We start from the raw sequence: 20,755 nt of genomic DNA on the forward strand, positions 1-20,755 counted from the left end.
CAGAAAGCAAAGGAGTAACCGAAGCAAAGCAAGGACCCAGGCCTGACCTACAGAGTTCTAATTAACACTAATTTTACTGTCTTAAAATGGCCTTTGAGACAGCAAAAGGCTTCTGGGAGCTCATTGTAAGGAAAGGCCTAGGAAGATGTCAACATTTTGGCAACTTGGTGTGTTCAGTAATACTGAAAATTCTAGAGCTTCACAGGGGCATAAAACCTTTAAAGGATGGAAAAACATTTTGTTGCCAGATACTAAAAAAAGAAAAAAAAAAAGCCAAAATCCCAAAATCTTTGAAAAAGTTTTTCATTTGCATCGCAGAACCTGGTTGAAATTCATCACTCAAGGTTGTCTGAAAACATACTGTTACTGTCTTATCCCAGCAGATCATCCAAACAGGATTTAATTCTTCACTCCCTCAACCAGCAAGAAAATGTACCAGCTTGAGGAAAGGAACTGACAGGGAACAGGAAAAGAAAGTTCCCAAAGTCAGAGAGCAAAGCCCAGGTAGAGTCAACAGCGTTTGCAGCTGCAGAAGATGCAGCTATGCCAAAAGCTCCTTTAAAAAAAGAGCAAAGACAGAAGGACACATGGTGAAATGGAATGGAACACTTGAGGAAAGCCCAGGACAAGCACTGGAAACCTATTGTTGGGGTTTTAGTTTAGTCTTAGTTTTTTCCTGTTAAAGGAATTTTCTCCCATATGCATGTTGCTAGGGGACAAATAGCTGTACTTAAGAAAGACAAAAAGGGAAGTGGGGCGGGCCTGGCTACTCCTTTGTCTACACCTGGGTGTGGGGGCAGTTCGCTCTGAGCGTCCGGAGAGAGAAGCTGCAGAGCAAGGAGCTGCTGCTTCTTTCTTTTTGGCCGTTCTTTCTTCCTGCTGGAAACAACGCCGGGACCCCAAAAGCCGCTTTCCCTGCCCTGCTGGAGGACCGGGCTGTGGCTGCCCTGCCCCGCTGCTGCTTCGAGCTTTTCGCTACGCTGTAGCCCTGCTCGCCCTGCCTGCCTGGGCCTCCGTGGGGTTCTCCCATCTGGATACATCTCGCCTGCCACCCGGGATTTGCGTTCGTCCCTGCCGCTCCAGCCTGCCGTTCTAGCCTGCCGTTCCAGCCTGCTGTTCCCGAGAGTCTGGGATCGGCTGCCCAGGGGTTTGTGAAGCTCCTTTGTCCCATCCCTTCCCGGGATCCCAGGCCCCCAGTGCCGCGTGTGTCCCGAGCTCGCTCCGGAGCGCCCCCTGCAGCCGCGGGGGAACCATCGCACCTGCCCTGCTCACCGGGAGCCGCCAGCGCCCCTGCCGGCTGCGAGCGGAACTGCACCCGAGGGGAAAGGGCCCGACAGCCGAGAAGGCTGGGACTGGGTTTGTGATTGCTGTTACTGCCATAGTTGTTGTTGTTTTGTTTGACTGGTTATATACATATATATAGAGAGAGAGTAAAGAACTGTATTCCTATTTCCCACATCTTTGCCTAAAGGCCCTTGATTTCAAAATATAATAACTTGGAGGGAAAAGGGGTTATATCTGCCACTTCAAGGGGGGCTTCTGCCTTCCTTAGCAGACACCTGTCTTTCAAAACCGAGACACCTATTCATCCCAAAAATCCATCTTCATTTAAGCAAGAAATGGAATTCCTCTCTCATGTCCTCTTGATCCAAGTGGTAAAGGAGGTCATGCAACACTCCAGCTGGAGGTCATCTACCAGTTCAAATTCAGCTAGCAAGCAAAACAGCAAAGATGTGCATTTCAAAGTAATGAAATATGAGAAAATGAAATATCTACTGTTTACAATTCAAACCAGAAAGTTTACCAAAAACATGAGGAAATATATAACTGGATCAAGCAGAAGACTGGAGTCCAAAATGTGTCTTCAGAACTGTTTTAAGCTCCAATTCCCCTAAAAACAGACACATGATACTGTCTGAACATGCATCAAGTAGACTGAAGTGACAGCTATTTTCAAGAATGAATTAAGAGGCAGTACACAAACAACTAGCCCTAAATGCCAGAAAACAAGATGTAAGAGCTGCTGAGCTGTAGAAAGCTCTTTTGCAGTACCTTCATACTCCAACCATTGTTTCCATACAGTGTCAGTGACACGAGACAAAGCAACAGCGCATAATGCACATGAGAAGCAACAACACCTTAAATCATAGCACAAATACTTGCATATAAAAATTTATTCTTTTTTTTTTTAACATGAACTTGATATACATACAACCTAGACAGCTAATTTATTTATTGTTTGAGGAGAACTTTCCAGAAAACAGGTGATAGCAGAGAATTAAAGGCTGCACCACACTTTTTTCTCATGTAGCAAAGCAGATTAATAGCCATGTGCATACAACACCAATAAAATCACGTGGGCAATGCTCTCTATAAGTTCTGTGTTTGGCAGCTTACTTTTCAAATGTCTTAAGCTTTTTAACTTTGGTGAGCTCATAGGTACAGGTTAAGAGTGCATTTATACAGTGCACCAGCCCTTAAGTACAGAGTTTAAAAGTCTGGGCCTGGTTCACTGCATGGATCTGTAAAAAAATAGTGCCATTTTATTTCATCAAGTTTGTATCTACAGCTATTATCCAGCACAAAATTAAAGTAAGAAACAGAAATTATTCTTTGCAATTGAAGTAAGTTGAAAAGGGCAAATTTTCATGAGTTTTCACAAGGACACTGATTTTCTCATTTGAGAGCCAAAGACTGACAGCAAAAGCTCTCAGTTCACTGATCACTGAACTCAAATCTGTTTGCTTATATAGTTCTTGACTCAGTTACCTATGGATGTGCCTCGTGCTAAGAATGGGACTTATCTCAAGGAAGTTCATGGGATTACTCACACAAGGCATACACTTTGGGTTTAAATGTCATGTTAAACTGAATGCTAGCAGTCTTCAGGAAGACAAACTGCAACAAAATCTTTGTATCAGAAGTGACTTTTAGCTTAATGAGATGGCATTCTTCCCGTAGAGTAACTATACACCGAAATATGGACAGCTAAGTTCTTAGATTGAAGCTTTTGACATACAATGCTCAACTCAGTGGGCTGTTCCTTCTGGAGAAGTCTTTAAGCCACAGTGATACAACCAAAACCATAACCAGGCACACAACAGGTGAACAATATTTTCCATTTTTAAAGTGCAGATTTTCATTTACAATGTGACAACACTCCAAAGTAAACATTTCCAGACAACAATGGCCTATTTCTTTCATATATACTCATTCTTACATTGCTTCACTGCAGTATTTTCTAATATTAAATACTCAGAGATGTAATTATATTAGCTAAAGTATGTACAGCTTTTAATTTAAGGAGAATGTTGTCTGAAATAGATTTTTTCATTCATTTCAATCACAAACAGAAGTAACTAATTTTGCAAAACACCAGAACCACGACTACCACCACTGGTCTGTAAACCATAAATTTAGAGTGCAAATAAGATAACCACTTCATTTTAGAATCTCTGACATTAAAAAAGGCAGAAAGTAAAATTTCAGAGTGGGAAAACAGTTTATCAAAAATTGTAATTTTTAAACTGAAATGCACATTTTAGAAATCCATTGTTTCCAAAAGATGCATGTCTTCTAAAACTGAAGTGTTAATGGCTGTTAACTTTGAAAGAAGACTTCAGATATTTTATCTTTACTTTTTATCCAATGTTTCCATGATGCTACAAATCAATTTTAGGGAGAAAATTGCATACCAAAGGCCAAACCCGACAAATCCTGTCATTATCAAGACAGCATTTAAGGTATCCTCAACTTCAAGGATGCTCTCTTCACCAGCTTCTGTTGTTTGCTTGTTGTCTGGGCTTCCTGAATGGCACAACAAACCCTCTGTAGAACAACAGAGTGAAAGCAAATAAACAATTAAAGCAGGCAGCAGTTTTCTTCCATAAGATGCTACTAAAGCATGGCTAATTCAACAAACATGGAAACCCACATACACAGGCTGGTTTAAGTCAAATACTTAGCTCCTGATTCACATGCACAATATTCAACTGATGAACAGAAACAGAAATCCACAAAAGGTGAATGGGTAGTATTGCACTTGAGAACAGAAAAATCTATTTTTAATGTATTGATACCAGCACGAACATCAGCAAAGGAATGTGCAGTTAGGAAATAAGACCAAAAAATGTAATTAAACACAAGGACGTATCTTCTAATGTGACCTGTGTGTTTTGTGCAATGCTCCAGCTTTGGCCATGCCACTAAGATACAGACACACTAAAGGCACGTGGTACTGTCTGAACGCTGCCTTAATTCCAAGTGTGATTTGGAAGATGTGCTGTAAGAGAAAGCTGAAGGAACATTTTTAGACAAGACACAGTAAAGAACTAAGATCGACTCTTCCGGTATATAAAGTGCCTCAAAATTATAGCAATTTTTTACCTTCCCAGTCTAACCCCTTCTTTTAGAAGGTTCAATCAATTTAATAGCAGCAATTTGGCCCCGATTCTGATTCCATCTGCTGACTTGCCATTTACTGGAGCTACAATTTCAAGCGTGCTTCCAAGACATGGTGGATCTAATTGATTTCACTTTTGGTATCAGGGAGAATACCTCCTCTCTCATCACCTGATACAACACTACAGTAACACACATGGTTTCTTAGGTAAATTTTTCTATTGTTCAAGTACCCTGGAATTTATCCAAATTCATATATCAGATTATGTAAGTTACCTACAAGATCGAACCATCCACAGAACAAAGGCTCACAAAATACTCCAGCCTCCCCAGCACGAACAGGAACAAGCACTTAGAGATAAATGGTAGAAAAACCAGGTGTGGGAAGGGAGGAGGAAGGAATCTAAGTAAGCCTTTTCCTACAAGGTCCACTTACTGGCTTAGTCAGATGATCTTGAAATAATGAGGAGATACATGGAATCCTACAAACTACAGGGAATTTAATACAACCTAGCACTTTAGATATTGGAATTATTTTCCTTTAATGAGCTTTAACATACAAAACCTAAGACTATGTCACTTTGACATTAAATTATTATTGCATAAACTCTCTTAAATGCTTTGGACTATTTGGTCTCATCATACTCTTGGTTAAACTCATTTTTCAGCATGAAACTATGGTAAATGCTCCTCAAGCACAGCAGCCTATTCTCTAACAAGTCTCTGAACATTACCATCTTTTTAACACGCTGAGTTTCAACAATTGTTAACAATATCATAAGAAAAGAAGATTAAAAAAAATATATATATACCCTTGCTGTAGCTTCATCCCAAAGCTGAACTGTCTTTACACATTCATGACCTGTACTGTCCTTTCTTTGGAACATCTTTTGATCCTGCTGCAGAGGGGAACAAAAATGTGCTTCAGATGACTCACAAAACAAGAATGCAGAATCTGTTGCTTAAAGGGCTTGAATGTCAACTTCAGGTTAGATTTCAACATTTCTGTCCAACCCAACTGTCATACTTTCAAGAAACTTCCAGTACATCCTGTCATATACTCCCTTAGCAGCTAGAATCATAAATAAGTTAAAAGCATGTCTGGACCTCTAGTGAGTGTTAAATAGAAAAAAATTTACATGTTTTTCTTACCAAAACCGTAATTTTTAGAATATTTGCTTCATAGGAGGGATAACACGTAAATTCTTCAAATAAGTAATCCCACTCTGTTGTTAAATGGCCTAAGATTTCCACTTCTTTCACATATATCACTCTCCTGTTCAAGAAAAAAAAAAGTTTGCACTCAATTTCTCCCTGGGACTAGAGCTTTTGCTAGAAAAACTAAACAAAATGAAAACATTTGTTTAAGAAGGCAATTTCTATGTGGATTAAAATATCCACTCAGTCGCAGTGGACCTGTATTTCCTTAACACATTCTGAGACAATCACTTGGTCTTTAAAAGTCATAGATGATGTAAGATATCACAGTAAGAGCGGGCCAAGGGGGGTAAGGAGAGAAGTGTACATTTATCTAAGTCTGCAAAACAAACTAAATTATCATTCATGGCCTTGAACGGTGCCTCAAAAAGCTTGTCCATCTGCAGCCTGAATTCTGAGGTGTGCTGATCATTATTTAAAAAACCACACTGGGAAGCTCCATGGTGTTATTATGGATGAGCCCCTCTCATGCACTCAGCCGAGGTGCAAACTGGTGACCTATAGAATGTGGAAATTTTAATCCTTTTTGAGTTCTTAAACTCAAGACTGGTAACATCTTGAATTCTAAAACTTCTCTGATGAGTTAAATATTAATTTTCATGCTGGTACAAAGACTTAAGACTTCATTTAGAATATCCTTTCATTAACAAGGTTGTAAATGTGTATTATCAAACCACTAGCTTGACTGCAAACCCTTATCACAAGCTAATTTGAAAAACCAAAACCAAAGTGAAAAACCAGAATATTTCCCTCCAGTATGATGAAAGGGTCACTGATCTCAGAGTAAACTGTCTTCCCAAATTAGTATCCAGCACTGACATCACAACTAGATTACATTTTCCATTAAGGAAACAAAATAAAATACTAAAAAAATCAAGAAGAAAATAGAGATGGAAACTAGGTAGGCAGAGAATAGCAATCAGTTTAGACTTAGCCATAGGTCTAATCCCCAAGTTGAAATCATGTCAAACCCTTAGAAAGCATTCAAAATTTAATACCTGTTGGTGACAATAAGGTTTGCTCTTCTGCCTCTTGGAATTGCACAGTGGTATCGATACACCTCTTTTTCCAACTTTCTGATGTGCAGCTTCTGAAACAGAAACAAAAAATAATTTGGGGGCTGTACAAAAAAAGAAAATCAAATGAAATTGGTGTCTTGAATTCAAAAGCCTTCTGAAAAGTTACCTCACTGTTAGTTCTGTAAAGTCACACAGAGGTCTCAGTCCTGCAGCTGAGTCACTGAAATGTCTGATCCGTTCCACTCAACAGTGGGACACTGACACTGCTGTATCAGACTAATTCTCCAGCTTTAATTTCTTTCCTGCACCAGTAATTGTTTAATAATGTTCATTGTGCTACACCCCACGCTGCAGGCTTCATTCAGGAGTGAAAACTCTGCAAAGGTCATGTACCCTTATGAGGTTCATGACCCAGACCCTCAGAAAGATACCAAGGTACAAATTCTCAATGCACCTCAAGATCAGGCTTCTGAAGCACTGAGTAGATATGACTTTGCAACACCCAAAATACACAAAGGTGTATGAAAGTGCAAGACAAAATTACTCATCATGTTTTGATTAGACAACTACAACTCAAGTGACAACCTAAAATCTAGAAAAAGTTTTGAAATAAAGCACTGAAGTGCTCCTAGGATTTTTTTCGGGCAATTAATCACTGATTTTTTTTTTTCAGATTTCCCATTCTGTACATTCTCTTTGACTAAACTAAAATGTTTCCTAGAGCATGTCACCAGGATTACAACATTCCATCAACAACACAGACCAGCACAGAAGACAGGCTCACAGTCATCCCCACATCAAGCTCCCAATAACACTGGATTAAAGGCAGCAAGACTTACTGAGTGACACCTGAATGTCTTTGTGGGGAAGGAATGCACATAAAAACATCATGCAGCAAAAGATAAAAGTATGAAATTAATAATATGCTACCAGTGGGAACCCAGCCTCAAAGTGGGTATGAGAATAAATCTGTGTCAACTACTGGTTTTGCTAATATGCAAAAAGTCTTTTAAAAATACACTTATAAATAGTGTTTAATTAGCAAAAATTAGCAAGACAGTTATATAAGCATAAAGTCAATGCACATTAGCTTTGTACCCTCTAGGTCAATACAACCACTTTTTTATGATACAACCTGTTTTAAGGGAAAATGGGCAGCTCCTGCGTAGGAACATGGGAAAAGTAAGGAAGAATGCCTGGGTGCAGAATGCCTGCACTTCAGATCAACCTTTAGCAAGTGCCTGCAAAGGGGTGCCCCAAAATTAGTTTGATATTCTTCAGAGCAAAAGTAAGATGACTTTCAGTTCATTTAACAGCTGTTACTGTGGAATTCAGCCTCTATAACAGTAAATTCCTCGAGTTGTTTCTGACAAACTAATAACAATGAGCTAAAGAGAAAGGACTAAACCTTCAGTATGTTTTCAGTTAGTTCTTGTAAATAGCCATTTCCTTTTGTCTTTCCATAAATGGACCCAGAAAACCAATGAGATGACCATAGAGGCTCCACTTGACTCCACAGCTGTGTGTGATCAACAGGTTTATGCAGTTTGAGTAACCAAAATTGAAAGATCAGCTTACATAAGACTCAATTAAAAGAAGGTTCAACTTTTTTTTATATTTGCATTTTATTTTCATATATTCGAAGTTCAACAAATATCTTACAGCATCATCATACATCACAACTGACTCCAAAAAATCCTTTAATCTCAAAAGTGGATGAATATTCAAGAGCTGAAATCAACAGCACAGTGTTTTCCTGGACTTGCTCTCTAGTGGTGTCATGTTTTGAAATACATTTTAATCCAGTATTTTTCAGCAACCAAAACCATAGGGTAAACCAACATCTTCTATAAAAAAATATTCCTTTCTTACCATCTTAAAAATTTCTGAAACTGTACAAAGTACATGAAAGGAAAAAAAGACACCAGAAAGACTGCTTATCTCAATGTGTCTTCAAAACATTAGAAGAAACATGGCAGCATATGACTAAAATGAAAATATGAACTCACATTTATACCTGACCCATAGCTGTTTCAAAAACAAGTAAAAAATTTAAGAAATAGAAAACCCACCACCATGTGAAGACTGTAATTCAAAGGCTGCAATCCATATTCTGGATCCTTTTGTTGAATATGAAGAATTTAGACATGCCACATATTTAAACAGATTTATTCATAAGCATGTTTCTCTATTCAAACTCAAAGCTTTGGAAAGAAAGCCTGTTTCTCATAACTTCAGAAACAATCCCGATAGTATTTTTAGATTTTACATGCAATATGTTACCAAAGTAAGAGTTCCCACTGAGGCCTGTGCCTAAAAGATGCAGTATTTCTCAGAGCTCTTCTCAATACACCTGATAGATTATGTAGAAAGAGGGTTGCACTTGATGTTAATTACTCCATGATCTGCACACTCTTAAAATTCAGACATCTTTATCAAAAGCTGTTATTTTTATGAGCATACTAGAGTACTTTGAAGAAATTAACTCATTCTTATTTTACGTGGAAATGAAAGAACCAGTGCAAATTTACACAGCAGAACAGTGAGTCAACCAGAAATAGAATCTGCAGTTTCCAGCATAGTCTACGCTCTGCCACACAACACTGTCTCACCACCCTGCCTCAATTATTCATGAGGTGTTCTGCATTCTTTATAAAGCTCCATGCTTTAACTGGGAAATGAAACAAAGTAATGCCACGGGCATTGAATAATGTATGAGTGACATCATGCCAGCCCCGAGGAGCTGGGTGAGCAGCAGCCCCTCACCGGGCACAGTCCCTTCAAGCACACAGCAAAGCCCCGCCACGCCAAAGGCTCCCACCACCTGCTCCAGCAAACCTCAACTTAAACACTCCTCAGACATGATTAAAACTCATGAGAGCTCATTCCTTGGAAAACAATTCTCCTCGAGCTGCCCTACTTGTCCTTTGAGATCTCCAGCTATCCTGTGTGCTTCTATTTAACAAAACACGTCCTGTACACTCAGCCTCGCACCATGAGCCGAGGCACGGCCCGCAGCACGGCAGATCCGACTTCCCTTCGGGTTCTGAACTGACTGAGCACATCCCTACACAGCCCACATACACTGGGTGCAGCACTTCTGCCACAAGGAACTGCATTAACAAGTTTACCCAAGTGAGCTGATCTACTCCACCTGGTACAGTCCTCAGTTTGTACCAAAAACCCCGCTTCCCTGTGGAACAAGTACCTTTTCTTTTAAAACCTACATGTTTACTCCTCCTAAGACAAGCTCTAATGCCTGCATTTCACACACAAGTAATTAAGTGAAACATTTTTCCATCCAATCACTGGATGGTATTGAGACATCTGTTCCTTAAGGTAACTTTACAAAGTTTCCACTCTGCGAGCCTGTATTTCTTTCAAAAGGACATAAGCATTAAATTTAGTTAAAGTAGGTGAGAAGGTGTGGGTTCTGGTTAAACTACTTGTAAGACAGGATCAAAACTGATCCAAAAATAAACAGCACTTAGACCTACTGTGATTAAATTTGTAAATGCACATAGAATTGACTTTCTGACTCACCTTTTTCATTAAATATCCAATTTCATGTAAAGACACTGTCCTGTCTTGCTTCTAATTTACATTAGAAAACAAAGCCTTCCCAACAGTGACCTCTAGCACAAAAATCAAAATCAGTTAATTAAACCTCTCCTGTATTTCATTAAGTGATTCGTTGAAAGAAACAAACTATATTTAGTGAACTATACAGAGGATTTATTCCTGGTTTGTATCCAGTTCCAATCATTTTTCCATTTAAGAAAAAATACAAATACTAGATGTGGAGGAACTGCATAGTATCAAATTTTCTGTGTTGACTGTGCCACCTTTTCCTTTTTGCTAGGGGTAAAAAACATAGTAAAAAAAAACCAAAACTCAAGAAGAAAAAATTTGGTCGGCTTAGTATATCACAACTTAATTTCATTTAATCAGCCAAAAAAATTCACTAAATGTTTTTTTGAACAATTTTAAATTGACCATTAAATTCTAAAAGGCATTACCAGCAAAGATGCTTCTGTTCAACATTTTTTCCCATATGATAGGTGAAAAATTTGCTCTGACAACAGCTTGTTAAGCTTAGCTTGCTAATTTCTAAGATGCTGTATTAGTAATGAAATTTATGGCATCCCTTAGTTTAGAAATATATATATACACGTACTTTTTTAAAATATATATATGTGTGTGTGTGTATGTGTGTAAATTCCTGTTAACAGCTGAAAGCTTACACATATTTATGTTGAAGAGCAAAGCCTCTGAAGATTCTGTGAACGAAAACCAGAGACAGCTAAGCTGGCTGTGTACTTTAACTGAGAAATATTCATAAAGAACCAGTAATAGTAACTTGAAGGCATAGTGGGTCAGCAGATACGCAGCTGACAGGCCTATGGTATAGTACAGAAACCACAAGCACAGGTTTTCTCAGCATTTATATGAAAATAGTACTTCTAGATCATGAAATTATAAGCATTTTCCCTGAAATTCCACTCAATATCACTATTTTAAATATTGCTCAAGATGTTGCTCTCCCCCTCTGTCCAACGCTCTTAGCTCTAGGAGAACACCAATAAATAAATGAACTCCAGATCTAATCTACTGTGATTCTTTTTTCCAGGTGCCTTCTGTTGCTGCCATTCATAAGGAGCTAAGCATCCCTAGAAAAACAAATATACAGGAAACCTTCCCTGTCTCTCCCATCTGAGTCACTCATCTAATCTTACTGAGGATGATTATTCAAGTTTGTTTTCTTAGACTGGACAACATGAAACACCGTTTTATTCAACTGCTACACAGAAAAGATATGGATGAAGGGGAGAAGGATGGTAAATGCAATCATGCCCTTTATCTAAATACTTAAGGCAAATAAAAAAACCATGACAGAAATAGACAATAAATATGGAAAATGTTTACTCCATTATTCCAGTTCTTGCTGCATGCCAGGAGAGAAGGAGAAAGAAAAGAAATGTTAGAAATAGAACAGGGAATAAGGATTAAAAGACCATCTACAAGCAAGTAGCAAATATCCAAGTTTTGGTCTTAAAATGTTAATATAGGCAGCTATTTTACACTACCTTTTTAGCAATAGAATAACCATTTAAAGGTAAGTTTTAAGAACATGAATTATGAAATACAAACTAACCAGATTCTGACTATCTAGAACTTGAAAACTCATGTTATTCATCTTCCATATGTTAGGCACATCCACATGAGAAAGCAGGCTAAATGTCCACACAGTGCCTGTAGCTATGACAGATTGCTAGTATGAATAACATAAGGAAAAACCAAACAGTGGTAGTTGGAAAATTCATGCAGTTTTTTGAAGTGCTGATACAACCAAACAATTCAAGCTCTATTAATCTTTTTTAAAAGTTGCTTAGTTTGTAAACCAACCTCAGCTTTGTTATAAAAACAAAAAATTTGGAACTATCAAAATGGAGTTTTTGCCACATATTTAAATCTTAATCCTAATAATTCTTAATCCTACTACCTCCTTCCAGACCATGAGAATTGATTACAGAACATAAAATGGACAAGACCATATAACAGCAATGCTGCAGTTTCCTTTTTGTACTCAGCTTACTCCAAGCACTGGGCCTCCCCTGCTATCCAGGCTTGCCTTATGAAATAGGCTGGGGCAAATTTTACTTCAGATAATGACTGCTGCAGATTGATTGCAACTTAATCCTTTAGGAACCCTGGAAGCTAGAGAATTTTAACAGTGTTTACAATGCAAAACATACCTCAAATAAATCATAGCCCTCAGCTTCCACCCTGTTGTAGGGCCGAATGATGCCATCTTCACGGATGAGGCGCGGGGGACGGAGATTTGACACTTCTTCCGTTGATTCTGCCACCCTACCATAGTGCAAGAGGATTCTGGTAAGCTTCATACAATCCTGAGTTTCATCAATACACCTTTAAGAAGTCACCCTTTCACTTGCCTCACATCCCACTTACACATCCTGCCTATCCTGCAGATGTAAATAGTAAAGACACACTGATAATAATAAATCAAAAGTAGCAGTAGCCAATTAAACAGCTACAGAATAAGCTTGAGAACTTTATTCCCAAATGCAGATAATTTAGTAAGGGTTCTCAAGTTTATTAACACACTATCCAAAGGTCCCTTAAAACACATGGAGCCCCTGATGTGCATTGCTAACCAAATTTCAAACTGAGAAGTTTTACTCTGAAAATTTCAGTGGTCTATTTTTCATAGTAAATTTAACTGACATTTGTCATCAGGGGAAGGAGCAAAAGGAAAAAACTGATTAGTTATTGTCTACCTGAACTTCAACTCTGCAACATGTTCTCTGAAGCAGCAATTTCCTCATCATCATAAAATACATCTATTACAGGCTACTGGACATTTCTCAACCCCACATATCATCCATCCTGCTTTTTGTATTTAACAGATAATCGCGTGGCACTACTGGAGCACTTTACCACCTGGTATCCAGCACGGGGAGTACTTCAAAACCTCCTCTTGGCACTGTACCTTTGAATTCCCTGGAAGGTACTGCTTGCCATATCTACAATGCCTCCTGTCGGGCGGGCTACCACTCCTACAAGCCCCTTTCCAATTCCTTTGAAGAATCCAGCTGCACCTTCTTTTTTAGCCCCTTTAAAAGAAAGGAAACAGAAAAATAAATGTTTTCATGACCTACTTGAAGACACTAACAACAGAATTAAACCATTACTGCTACAGGGGAACTGTTTTGTATTGGACACAGCCCACAGCCATTGATTGCAGAGTCCCATTGTACAAAGAGCTGTCTGGGGAAAGTCACCCACTGCTTCCTGGTGTGCTCAGACACATCACTATTCATTAATACCCTACCAGCCTCTGAAGGGCCCGGAACTGAGATGTCATCAAGATTCTCCTTCTCACACTTTCAGTCTGGACTATAGGCAGGCCATACATCAATTTTTCGTAAGTTAACAGTAATAACAAAATATTCTGAAGACACTAAGATGCACAAGTATGATAGAAGTTAACTATTTCTAAGTCAAAGTTACATGGGCCTGGTGATATATAACTATGGATCAGTCAAAGGAGTGTTCAGAAAGCAGCTGTGTTCATCCACCAAGGAGACAAGGACTATATATCAAAGTATCACCCAAAAGCTATAAAATGCCACACAGTAACAATTGACTCCCAACATTTACATCACTGTGACTTTAAGATTAGTAAGAGGCATTTTATCCTGGGTATTTTTTATATCTGTCATATTCATGAAGTAACAGGAACAAATACTGACTTCAGGCATAAGACCAAATTTGCTTTTTAAGATTTCTCTGACTTTTGGAGTCACAAAAAATTTTTTCAGTTGGTGATTTTTACTTTATTATTTTTACTACCTTTATTCTGGCTTCAGACAACAAATTGAGTACTACAGCAGGCCTAACAAAAAACATCACAGAGACAACCACTTCTTAACTCATACAAAGTTTTAAAAGGTGGTAAAGCCAATAACAGATCTAAAGATACTTGAGGAAATCATCGTGTAAGTTCACATTTGAATAAGAAACATAAAAATCTTGCTATGCCTTAGCATCATCACACTTAGATTGATATTTCTTAACGTTACAAAATAAATTGCAGAGTACTGAGAAACCACTTTAGCTGGGCAGTGCAGCCTTCATGCTTACCTTCTACTGGTTTAGTGATGATGCCTGTGACACCTCCAACAACACCCTAAAACAAAGATAATTAAGTTAATAATTAATGAGAAACTGGAATGCTGTCAGTCCAGCTAGGCAGCCTGTTGTCTCGCATCCTTATTTTAAAACTTTATAATGTAAAGTTCAGTATCAGAAACACTGTTTAGCTAGGGCTTTTGGCTTTTTTTTTCTCTTACTCTGTACTTTTAAGAAAACTATAACTGAGGGAAAGACGTGACCTTGCAGTCAATTCTGTCATTCAAGAAAGGATCCAGTTATTTTAATTACCTAACACATTTGTTGAGCATGAGTAACTATTTATTTATTTATACAATTCACAGGAGAAATTGGTGTTATTTCCTGTTCAAGATCCTAACTTCAGGTCCTCAGGCTGACCAGAAACATGACCTCAAACTCTACAGCTGATGCACTATACTGAGTCTCCTCCACACCCACTGCCTGTCTCTTCTGTTTAGTTGATGTACTGACAAAGAAGATACAAAACTTTCTAGCAGGTAGTTTTCAAGCATGGATCCCACACTGGCACATCAAACACTCATCTCCAAATCCATACCCGTAACAGGCCTTTTCCTCCTTTGGCCAGGCTCTCCCCAAAGTCTTTTGGCTGCCGACCCATTTCCTCTCTCCTTTTCTGCTGAAATTCTTCATCCAGAGTAATGGCAGCCAAGCCTTTGCCAACAGTACCAGTGATCCTGGACACCACCCCTGCTGCCCCACCTGAGGGAACAGGGCACAAAGCAAAAGTTACGTGCTTTCACAGCTTAAGAGTAGACAACACACAGGAAGCCAAGAAGTTCATAGCAATTTCCCTTCATATTCAGTTTAGATATGATGAATTTACACAGAGCAATACCACACGTTGTCCATGAGAAGACTCCAGAACCTGGTCTGATACCCATAGAAACAGCAATAGGGAACACCTGCATCACTTCACTACATGTTATATACTACACTGGATGAAAGAGTGCTTTCTCTAATTACTGTTAAGACATAGCTAAAAAAAAAATCTAAGGTCATTGTAACAGAACATTTCTCAGGCTTCTCCGGACTATTGAAGTTATGCTTTTTATTTATCCAGAGCATGTTACTAATTAAGTTATATATGCAATGTTTCTCACTTTGGTTGCTCAATCTACAAACAGACATTTAAATGGACTCAGGTAAATTATGTATGAATGATCTGCATCACAAATACTGACAACAGTATGACAACCTTAAATACTCGTGGTATTTAGAAAAATAGAAAATAACGTGGGAATTTACCAAAAGAAGAACAGTATGACACATACCCACTGTGTGCCCAAGAAGACTTCTAACACCAATTACAAAGCCTTCAGCAAATTCTTCAGGTCCTTGAACAGCACCCTGAAAATGAAGTTTATTATGAATAGCAGAAAACTATGCAATTGATGCATCTGTTTCAAGAAAAGCTAGCAATTCCTTTACACCGATGCATGTAAGGCCATTCGAATAGGTTACTTCTTTGAAGCTCACATTAAAAAATGACTGCTGCCTGCCTGTTCAGGGTGTGGAGTACAGTGACACCAAAACTATAATCCTACCAGTACATGCAATCAGCCTTCTATAAAGACACAGTTAAAAATCACAATTAAAGGAAGTCATACCTGGAACGGCTCATAGAAGAAAGCTTCGACTCCCTCAGACAAACCTCTGATTAAACCAAATGGATTTCCAAGAACATCTAATCCAAGTACAAGAACATACATCTGTTTCAGGAACTAAATGATGAGAGGGAAGAAAAAAGGCAAAAAACAAAAGCAGTGTTACAAGCTGCTGTCACACACATCAGAAACCAAGGCTGGTACATTTTTTAATTTACTACCCAAGTAAGGTATTAGAGTACCCAACTAAGTATTTGGTGAAGAAAAATAAAATCTTCTTTAAGGTACATACTCAAAATTTTACACAAAGGCTTGACTAAATAAGCTTACTTGTTCACTATAATGTCTAACAACTCTCATCCTCAGTTGATCCCTCTTGTAGAACTGGTATTTAATTTCAAAGAAAGCAAGTCTGAAAGACAAGTAATTATACATTAGTTAAAGATACCCTTCCTCATTCAAATACTTCTCTGCTTTCCTTCAGATAATCCTGAAGACCTATTGCCTTAAAAAGGATCCCAAACCCCATCTTCCCTCCATTCCTCCCCTTCCCCTAAGGCTGTATAAATTTATACTAGAGTCAGTCAGCAAAGTTTACCATGGATCCAATTATTAAGTGTACAAAAGCTTTAGTCAAAGAATTAAACAAAAAAACCAAACGACCCCAGCCAATTTTATTCACTTACTTGAAAATAAGATCATCCACGTCTGTTAGAGTAGCTCCAATACTTTTCAACAGCAAATTCAGAGAATGGATGGCTATCATTTCTTCCCCCTTATCTGATGCTTCTCCACCAGAAGCCAGAGACAAACTCAAATGCAACTGTCAAGGCAGAATTAGTAAAAGAAGACAAATCAAGACCAAAGAAAAGCCAAACCAGAGCAGACAGGTTGCATGGTGCACATGCAAAAAAATCAGTGGTGAAAGTGGAAGAAAGCTGTAATTTCTACTACTGATGATTTTTCTTCCCTTGCTCCAAAAAAACCTAACTGCTTCAAGAGAGACATGATGGTAATCCCATGAAAGTGTATTTTAATACAAGTTATGATACATTACTTGGATACCTTCAGGCCTGTATTTTATCTTGCTTTCAGCATTATTATACCCATTGATTCTTCCCACTTAGTTATGGTTAAAGGTCTATTTGTACTCGTGGGCAACAAAGGAAGTTTTCCAACAAAGTATTAAACTCTAGAGAATGTAAAATCCCCACTAGGGATGTATTTACTGTAATGAACTAATTGGATGTTTGATTAACCAATAACCTCTCTACTGCATACCTTAATTGGAGAAATATGGAAATGTTCAAAGAAGCTGAGCATTGACAGGTCTGTTAGGGAAGACTCCATTAGCTCAGTGTTAAGTGCATCCACATCTTGCTGAATTAATTTAGACTGGTATCATCATTAAAAAAAAAAAAAAAGAAGTTAATCTCACCCACCTATATCTAATACACTTAATCATATTGTATCTAAATATGTTTTTATAGATATATAAATAAACAGTAGAGAAAATAGTCATAGTCAAGTACAGTTAACTACTTAAACAGGAGTGTACTAATGAATCCAAGGATTAAAGAAAAAAAAACAACCAATCCACAACATACACAAAACTTCTGGGTGATTTTTCCATTTTATGTTATATTGATATTCACCTACATTCCTCAATCATTTAAGGTCCCATTCCAGCAAAAATCGGTTTCTCTCATACATTACCCTTCGTCTTTCAGCTTCTGGGTCTGTAGACGGAGTGAAAAGTTCACTAAGTGCTCCTAAAAATCCTTGATCAATTTTCAGTGCCATTTCCTGGATAAGAACCATGAAGTACCTAAAATGTGAAAAACAGTGTAGACTTTTATAAATTTAACTTAAATATTACATGCTTACTCTACACAAGTGAAGTCTTCCTATGCAATGTCACATATTAAGATTTACAGTCCACAATATCAACTGTCAGTTTATAGTTAGAAATGCTTACTGGCCAGCTCTGTACAGCAAACAGACACAACTCTGATACTGTAGTACAAGAAGGAAATAATTCTGATTACAAAGGAATGTGCATAACAGTCCCTTCGTCTGGGGACTTTCTTATTTTCTAACAGTAAATTCCTTTTGGAACAATGGTTTTTCACTGGAGACATTTAAAAACTCAATCCAAAGTTAAGAGTTGTTTGGATAGGAGAACAACCTTTTTTCTAAAGTTCCCTTCTAAAATATATTACATCTCTAAAATCAAATTACAATACACTGTTACACTCACTTGAATTGCAGGACTTGGCTGTATTCATTGAATCTAGTGATGACGCTGATGTCAATGAAGGGTTTTGGCTCTAAAGAGAAAAAAACACTTAAAAATAAGTTGCCAAGCTCCTAGTTTCAAGGCTGAATAAATCTGATATTACTATAGGCCTTCTCCTACCTGAATCCAAAGCAATCGACTTGGGAGGAGCTACAGGGTGAAATACAACAGGAAACATTGATCCTGGTAATTGATTATCAACCTAAAAAATTATTGCATAATTACAGGAATATTTTAGTGACATGAAAATCAAACACAATTCCCATTTTAGAAGGCTTGAGAAACTTGTTTGTAAATTGTGCTCAAGAAGAACGTCCTACTTATTTGGGTGGAAGGAGGAAAGAGCGAAATGATTACTCTGAAATCATCATGGCATGTTACTCATTTAGTTATAAAAGGTCAGACAGTTGCAAGTACTTCACAAGGGATGCTTAGAGAGGTTCACACCCACAAAGACTCACTTACAAGGCGTGCAGCTGATGGCATACGTTGACTGTATAGTGAAAACTACCTTCAGGCAAAAGTAAAAACTAAATGAAAGATAAAAGGAAAGAGCAAACTTCCCCACCAGCTGGTCAGAAAAAGCACCAGGGTCCTCAGTGAAGGGAGAAAATGGAGATGAAGATGGCAGTGATGATGACTCAACATTATTTCCCTCCAGCACTGAACGCTTCTCACTAGGACCAGCTAAAGTGCTCTACTGGCAAATTTAGCAACACTATTAGTACTGACTGGACTATGCTGATCTGCTGCAAGACTTCCACATTAATTCAGTGTTCATATTACATGTAGATACATTATTGCATGCTATTTCAGCATATTTCAATGTCTCTTCTCTACTTCCCATTAGTTTTTGTACTAAAAGCCTCTAAACCTCTAGATATACTCTGTAGAATAATGTTACACTTCGGTATAAAAACTATAGTAAACAAATTTTGAAAATGGTTGAGGTCTTTGTTTTGAAACAGCAAAACATAGCTCTTTAGAAATAAACTCTCCATCATAGCACCCTACTTGACATTAGCCCACAGTTTTTTGGAATTTTTTCCATACTATTGCAAAATCCTGGGATGACATTTGTGCAGTACTTTTCCATCACAGCACCCCTGCTACTCTGATGCAGTGAGTAGAGCACCACATGCATAAGATTTGGAGATACTTCTCCACATAAATGAATAAAATCAAAGCCTTTACATGTCTATTTAGTTTCTAAACCAGTGGAGGGCTGGTACCTGCAGCCAGTACAACTGAGCCCGTAAGCTTCTTTGGTGCGGTGACTGTTTGAATTCAACCTGAATTCCTGACAGGAAGTTACGGCGGATGCTGCATCTGACTGGGAGACGCATTTCCATTGGAAACTTGCTAAAATTCACCTGCAGATATAAGAAAGCAGAGGTAAGGTACAGTTTAATTTGGGAAACAATAGAATGTTACATTGCTAGTTAACAGACTAGCAAATAAATGCTGTGTTTTTCTTTATTTCATTATCAGATCACAAGGCTACTGAACTTCTCTATCTAATTATCTGCATGGTAAGTAGCAAAAATCACAAGTTAGTCCGATAACTACTGCAATGGTCAAACCTCAAGTATTCAAAGAGCTGAGGGTATATATATGCTTTTCAAATGAAAGGATGATACAAGAAACAAGCCTGACTATGGTACTATAAAATGGCTGTATTGGACTTAGCCATTTGAATACACTGTTTATGCATGGCATACAGGTATGTATAATTAATGTAACAAGCTCAGGAAAGTGGATTCATTTCAAGAGTCCTTCAACACTGCCGACTCCTTTACTGTATCAAGTAATGGGAACTGCACCTTACTAAGAAGATAAAACCAAAATTACTGCGAAGAATTTAGGGTATATAAAGCAAATACAGGTTCACAACTAACATGCAGACACCAAGCAACCTTTTCTACCACACAAAAGAAAAATTCTTTGAAATTCTCACTTCGCAATACAAGTCTGGATAATACCTCAGTACTGCCTCAGTATCCCCACAAGACAAAAACATTCTACTGTGTAAAATGTGTAACTATTTAAATAAAAATCTTGCCTCTTGTTTCTGTTTCTCTTCACACAGCATCTACCCCAGCTTAGCAAAACAGAAACCTGTTTTAACTGTTGCACATGTTCTGCAAACACTTAAACACTGAAACTCAATACATACCTCAGTATTGCTGTCCAGTTTGTGCCAACCAGGACCCTGGAAAGCAGTCTTGGAGAGATACTTTTGATATGCTTGCTCCAATAGGTTTATTTGCTTTTGATTAAATGGTTTCCATTTTTGCCTTGGTTTCCGTTCCCAAACAACATCAGAACTACAAGACAAATAACAAAATTAACAATTTCAGAGTACCTATACCTTTCCTGTGTATGCAAACCATATAAAATATATTTTTTCTAATTTCTCAGGCTCAAAAAAACCTATTATGTCTTTTTTTAATATAACCTAAAAAAGGAGACAGTTAAATCCTACTGGTTCTAAT

At 37.9% G+C, this 20,755-nt stretch overlaps 1 protein-coding gene across 5 annotated transcripts in view; it reads right to left on the reverse strand.

Annotated features, from left to right (window-relative positions):
• Positions 1-2,139: 2,139 nt before the first annotated feature.
• VPS13C (vacuolar protein sorting 13 homolog C) overlaps positions 2,140-20,755 on the reverse strand; it is a 74,254-nt gene continuing 55,638 nt past the window's right edge. For 4 of the 5 annotated variants that reach the window (XM_019280879.3, XM_020583462.2, XM_020583461.2 and 1 more), the window contains 18 exons: positions 20,437-20,587; positions 19,493-19,633; positions 18,381-18,462; positions 18,222-18,291; positions 17,678-17,789; positions 17,243-17,356; positions 16,648-16,784; positions 16,292-16,373; positions 15,965-16,078; positions 15,629-15,704; positions 14,893-15,056; positions 14,307-14,352; positions 13,153-13,276; positions 12,395-12,509; positions 6,618-6,709; positions 5,554-5,677; positions 5,214-5,300; positions 2,140-3,828 (listed from right to left, as the gene is read on the reverse strand). In XM_019280879.3, the coding sequence (XP_019136424.3) occupies positions 3,739-3,828; positions 5,214-5,300; positions 5,554-5,677; positions 6,618-6,709; positions 12,395-12,509; positions 13,153-13,276; positions 14,307-14,352; positions 14,893-15,056; positions 15,629-15,704; positions 15,965-16,078; positions 16,292-16,373; positions 16,648-16,784; positions 17,243-17,356; positions 17,678-17,789; positions 18,222-18,291; positions 18,381-18,462; positions 19,493-19,633; positions 20,437-20,587 (1,921 nt within the window). In that variant the 3' untranslated portion in view covers positions 2,140-3,738. Of the gene's footprint in view, positions 3,829-5,213; positions 5,301-5,553; positions 5,678-6,617; positions 6,710-8,791; positions 11,584-12,394; positions 12,510-13,152; positions 13,277-14,306; positions 14,353-14,892; positions 15,057-15,628; positions 15,705-15,964; positions 16,079-16,291; positions 16,374-16,647; positions 16,785-17,242; positions 17,357-17,677; positions 17,790-18,221; positions 18,292-18,380; positions 18,463-19,492; positions 19,634-20,436; positions 20,588-20,755 lie in introns of those variants that run through there. The other variant, XM_020583463.2, reaches the window with a different exon arrangement.

The sequence above is a fragment of the Corvus cornix genome, chromosome 10 (assembly GCF_000738735.6).
Source record: "Corvus cornix cornix isolate S_Up_H32 chromosome 10, ASM73873v5, whole genome shotgun sequence".
Lineage (NCBI taxonomy): Eukaryota > Metazoa > Chordata > Aves > Passeriformes > Corvidae > Corvus > Corvus cornix.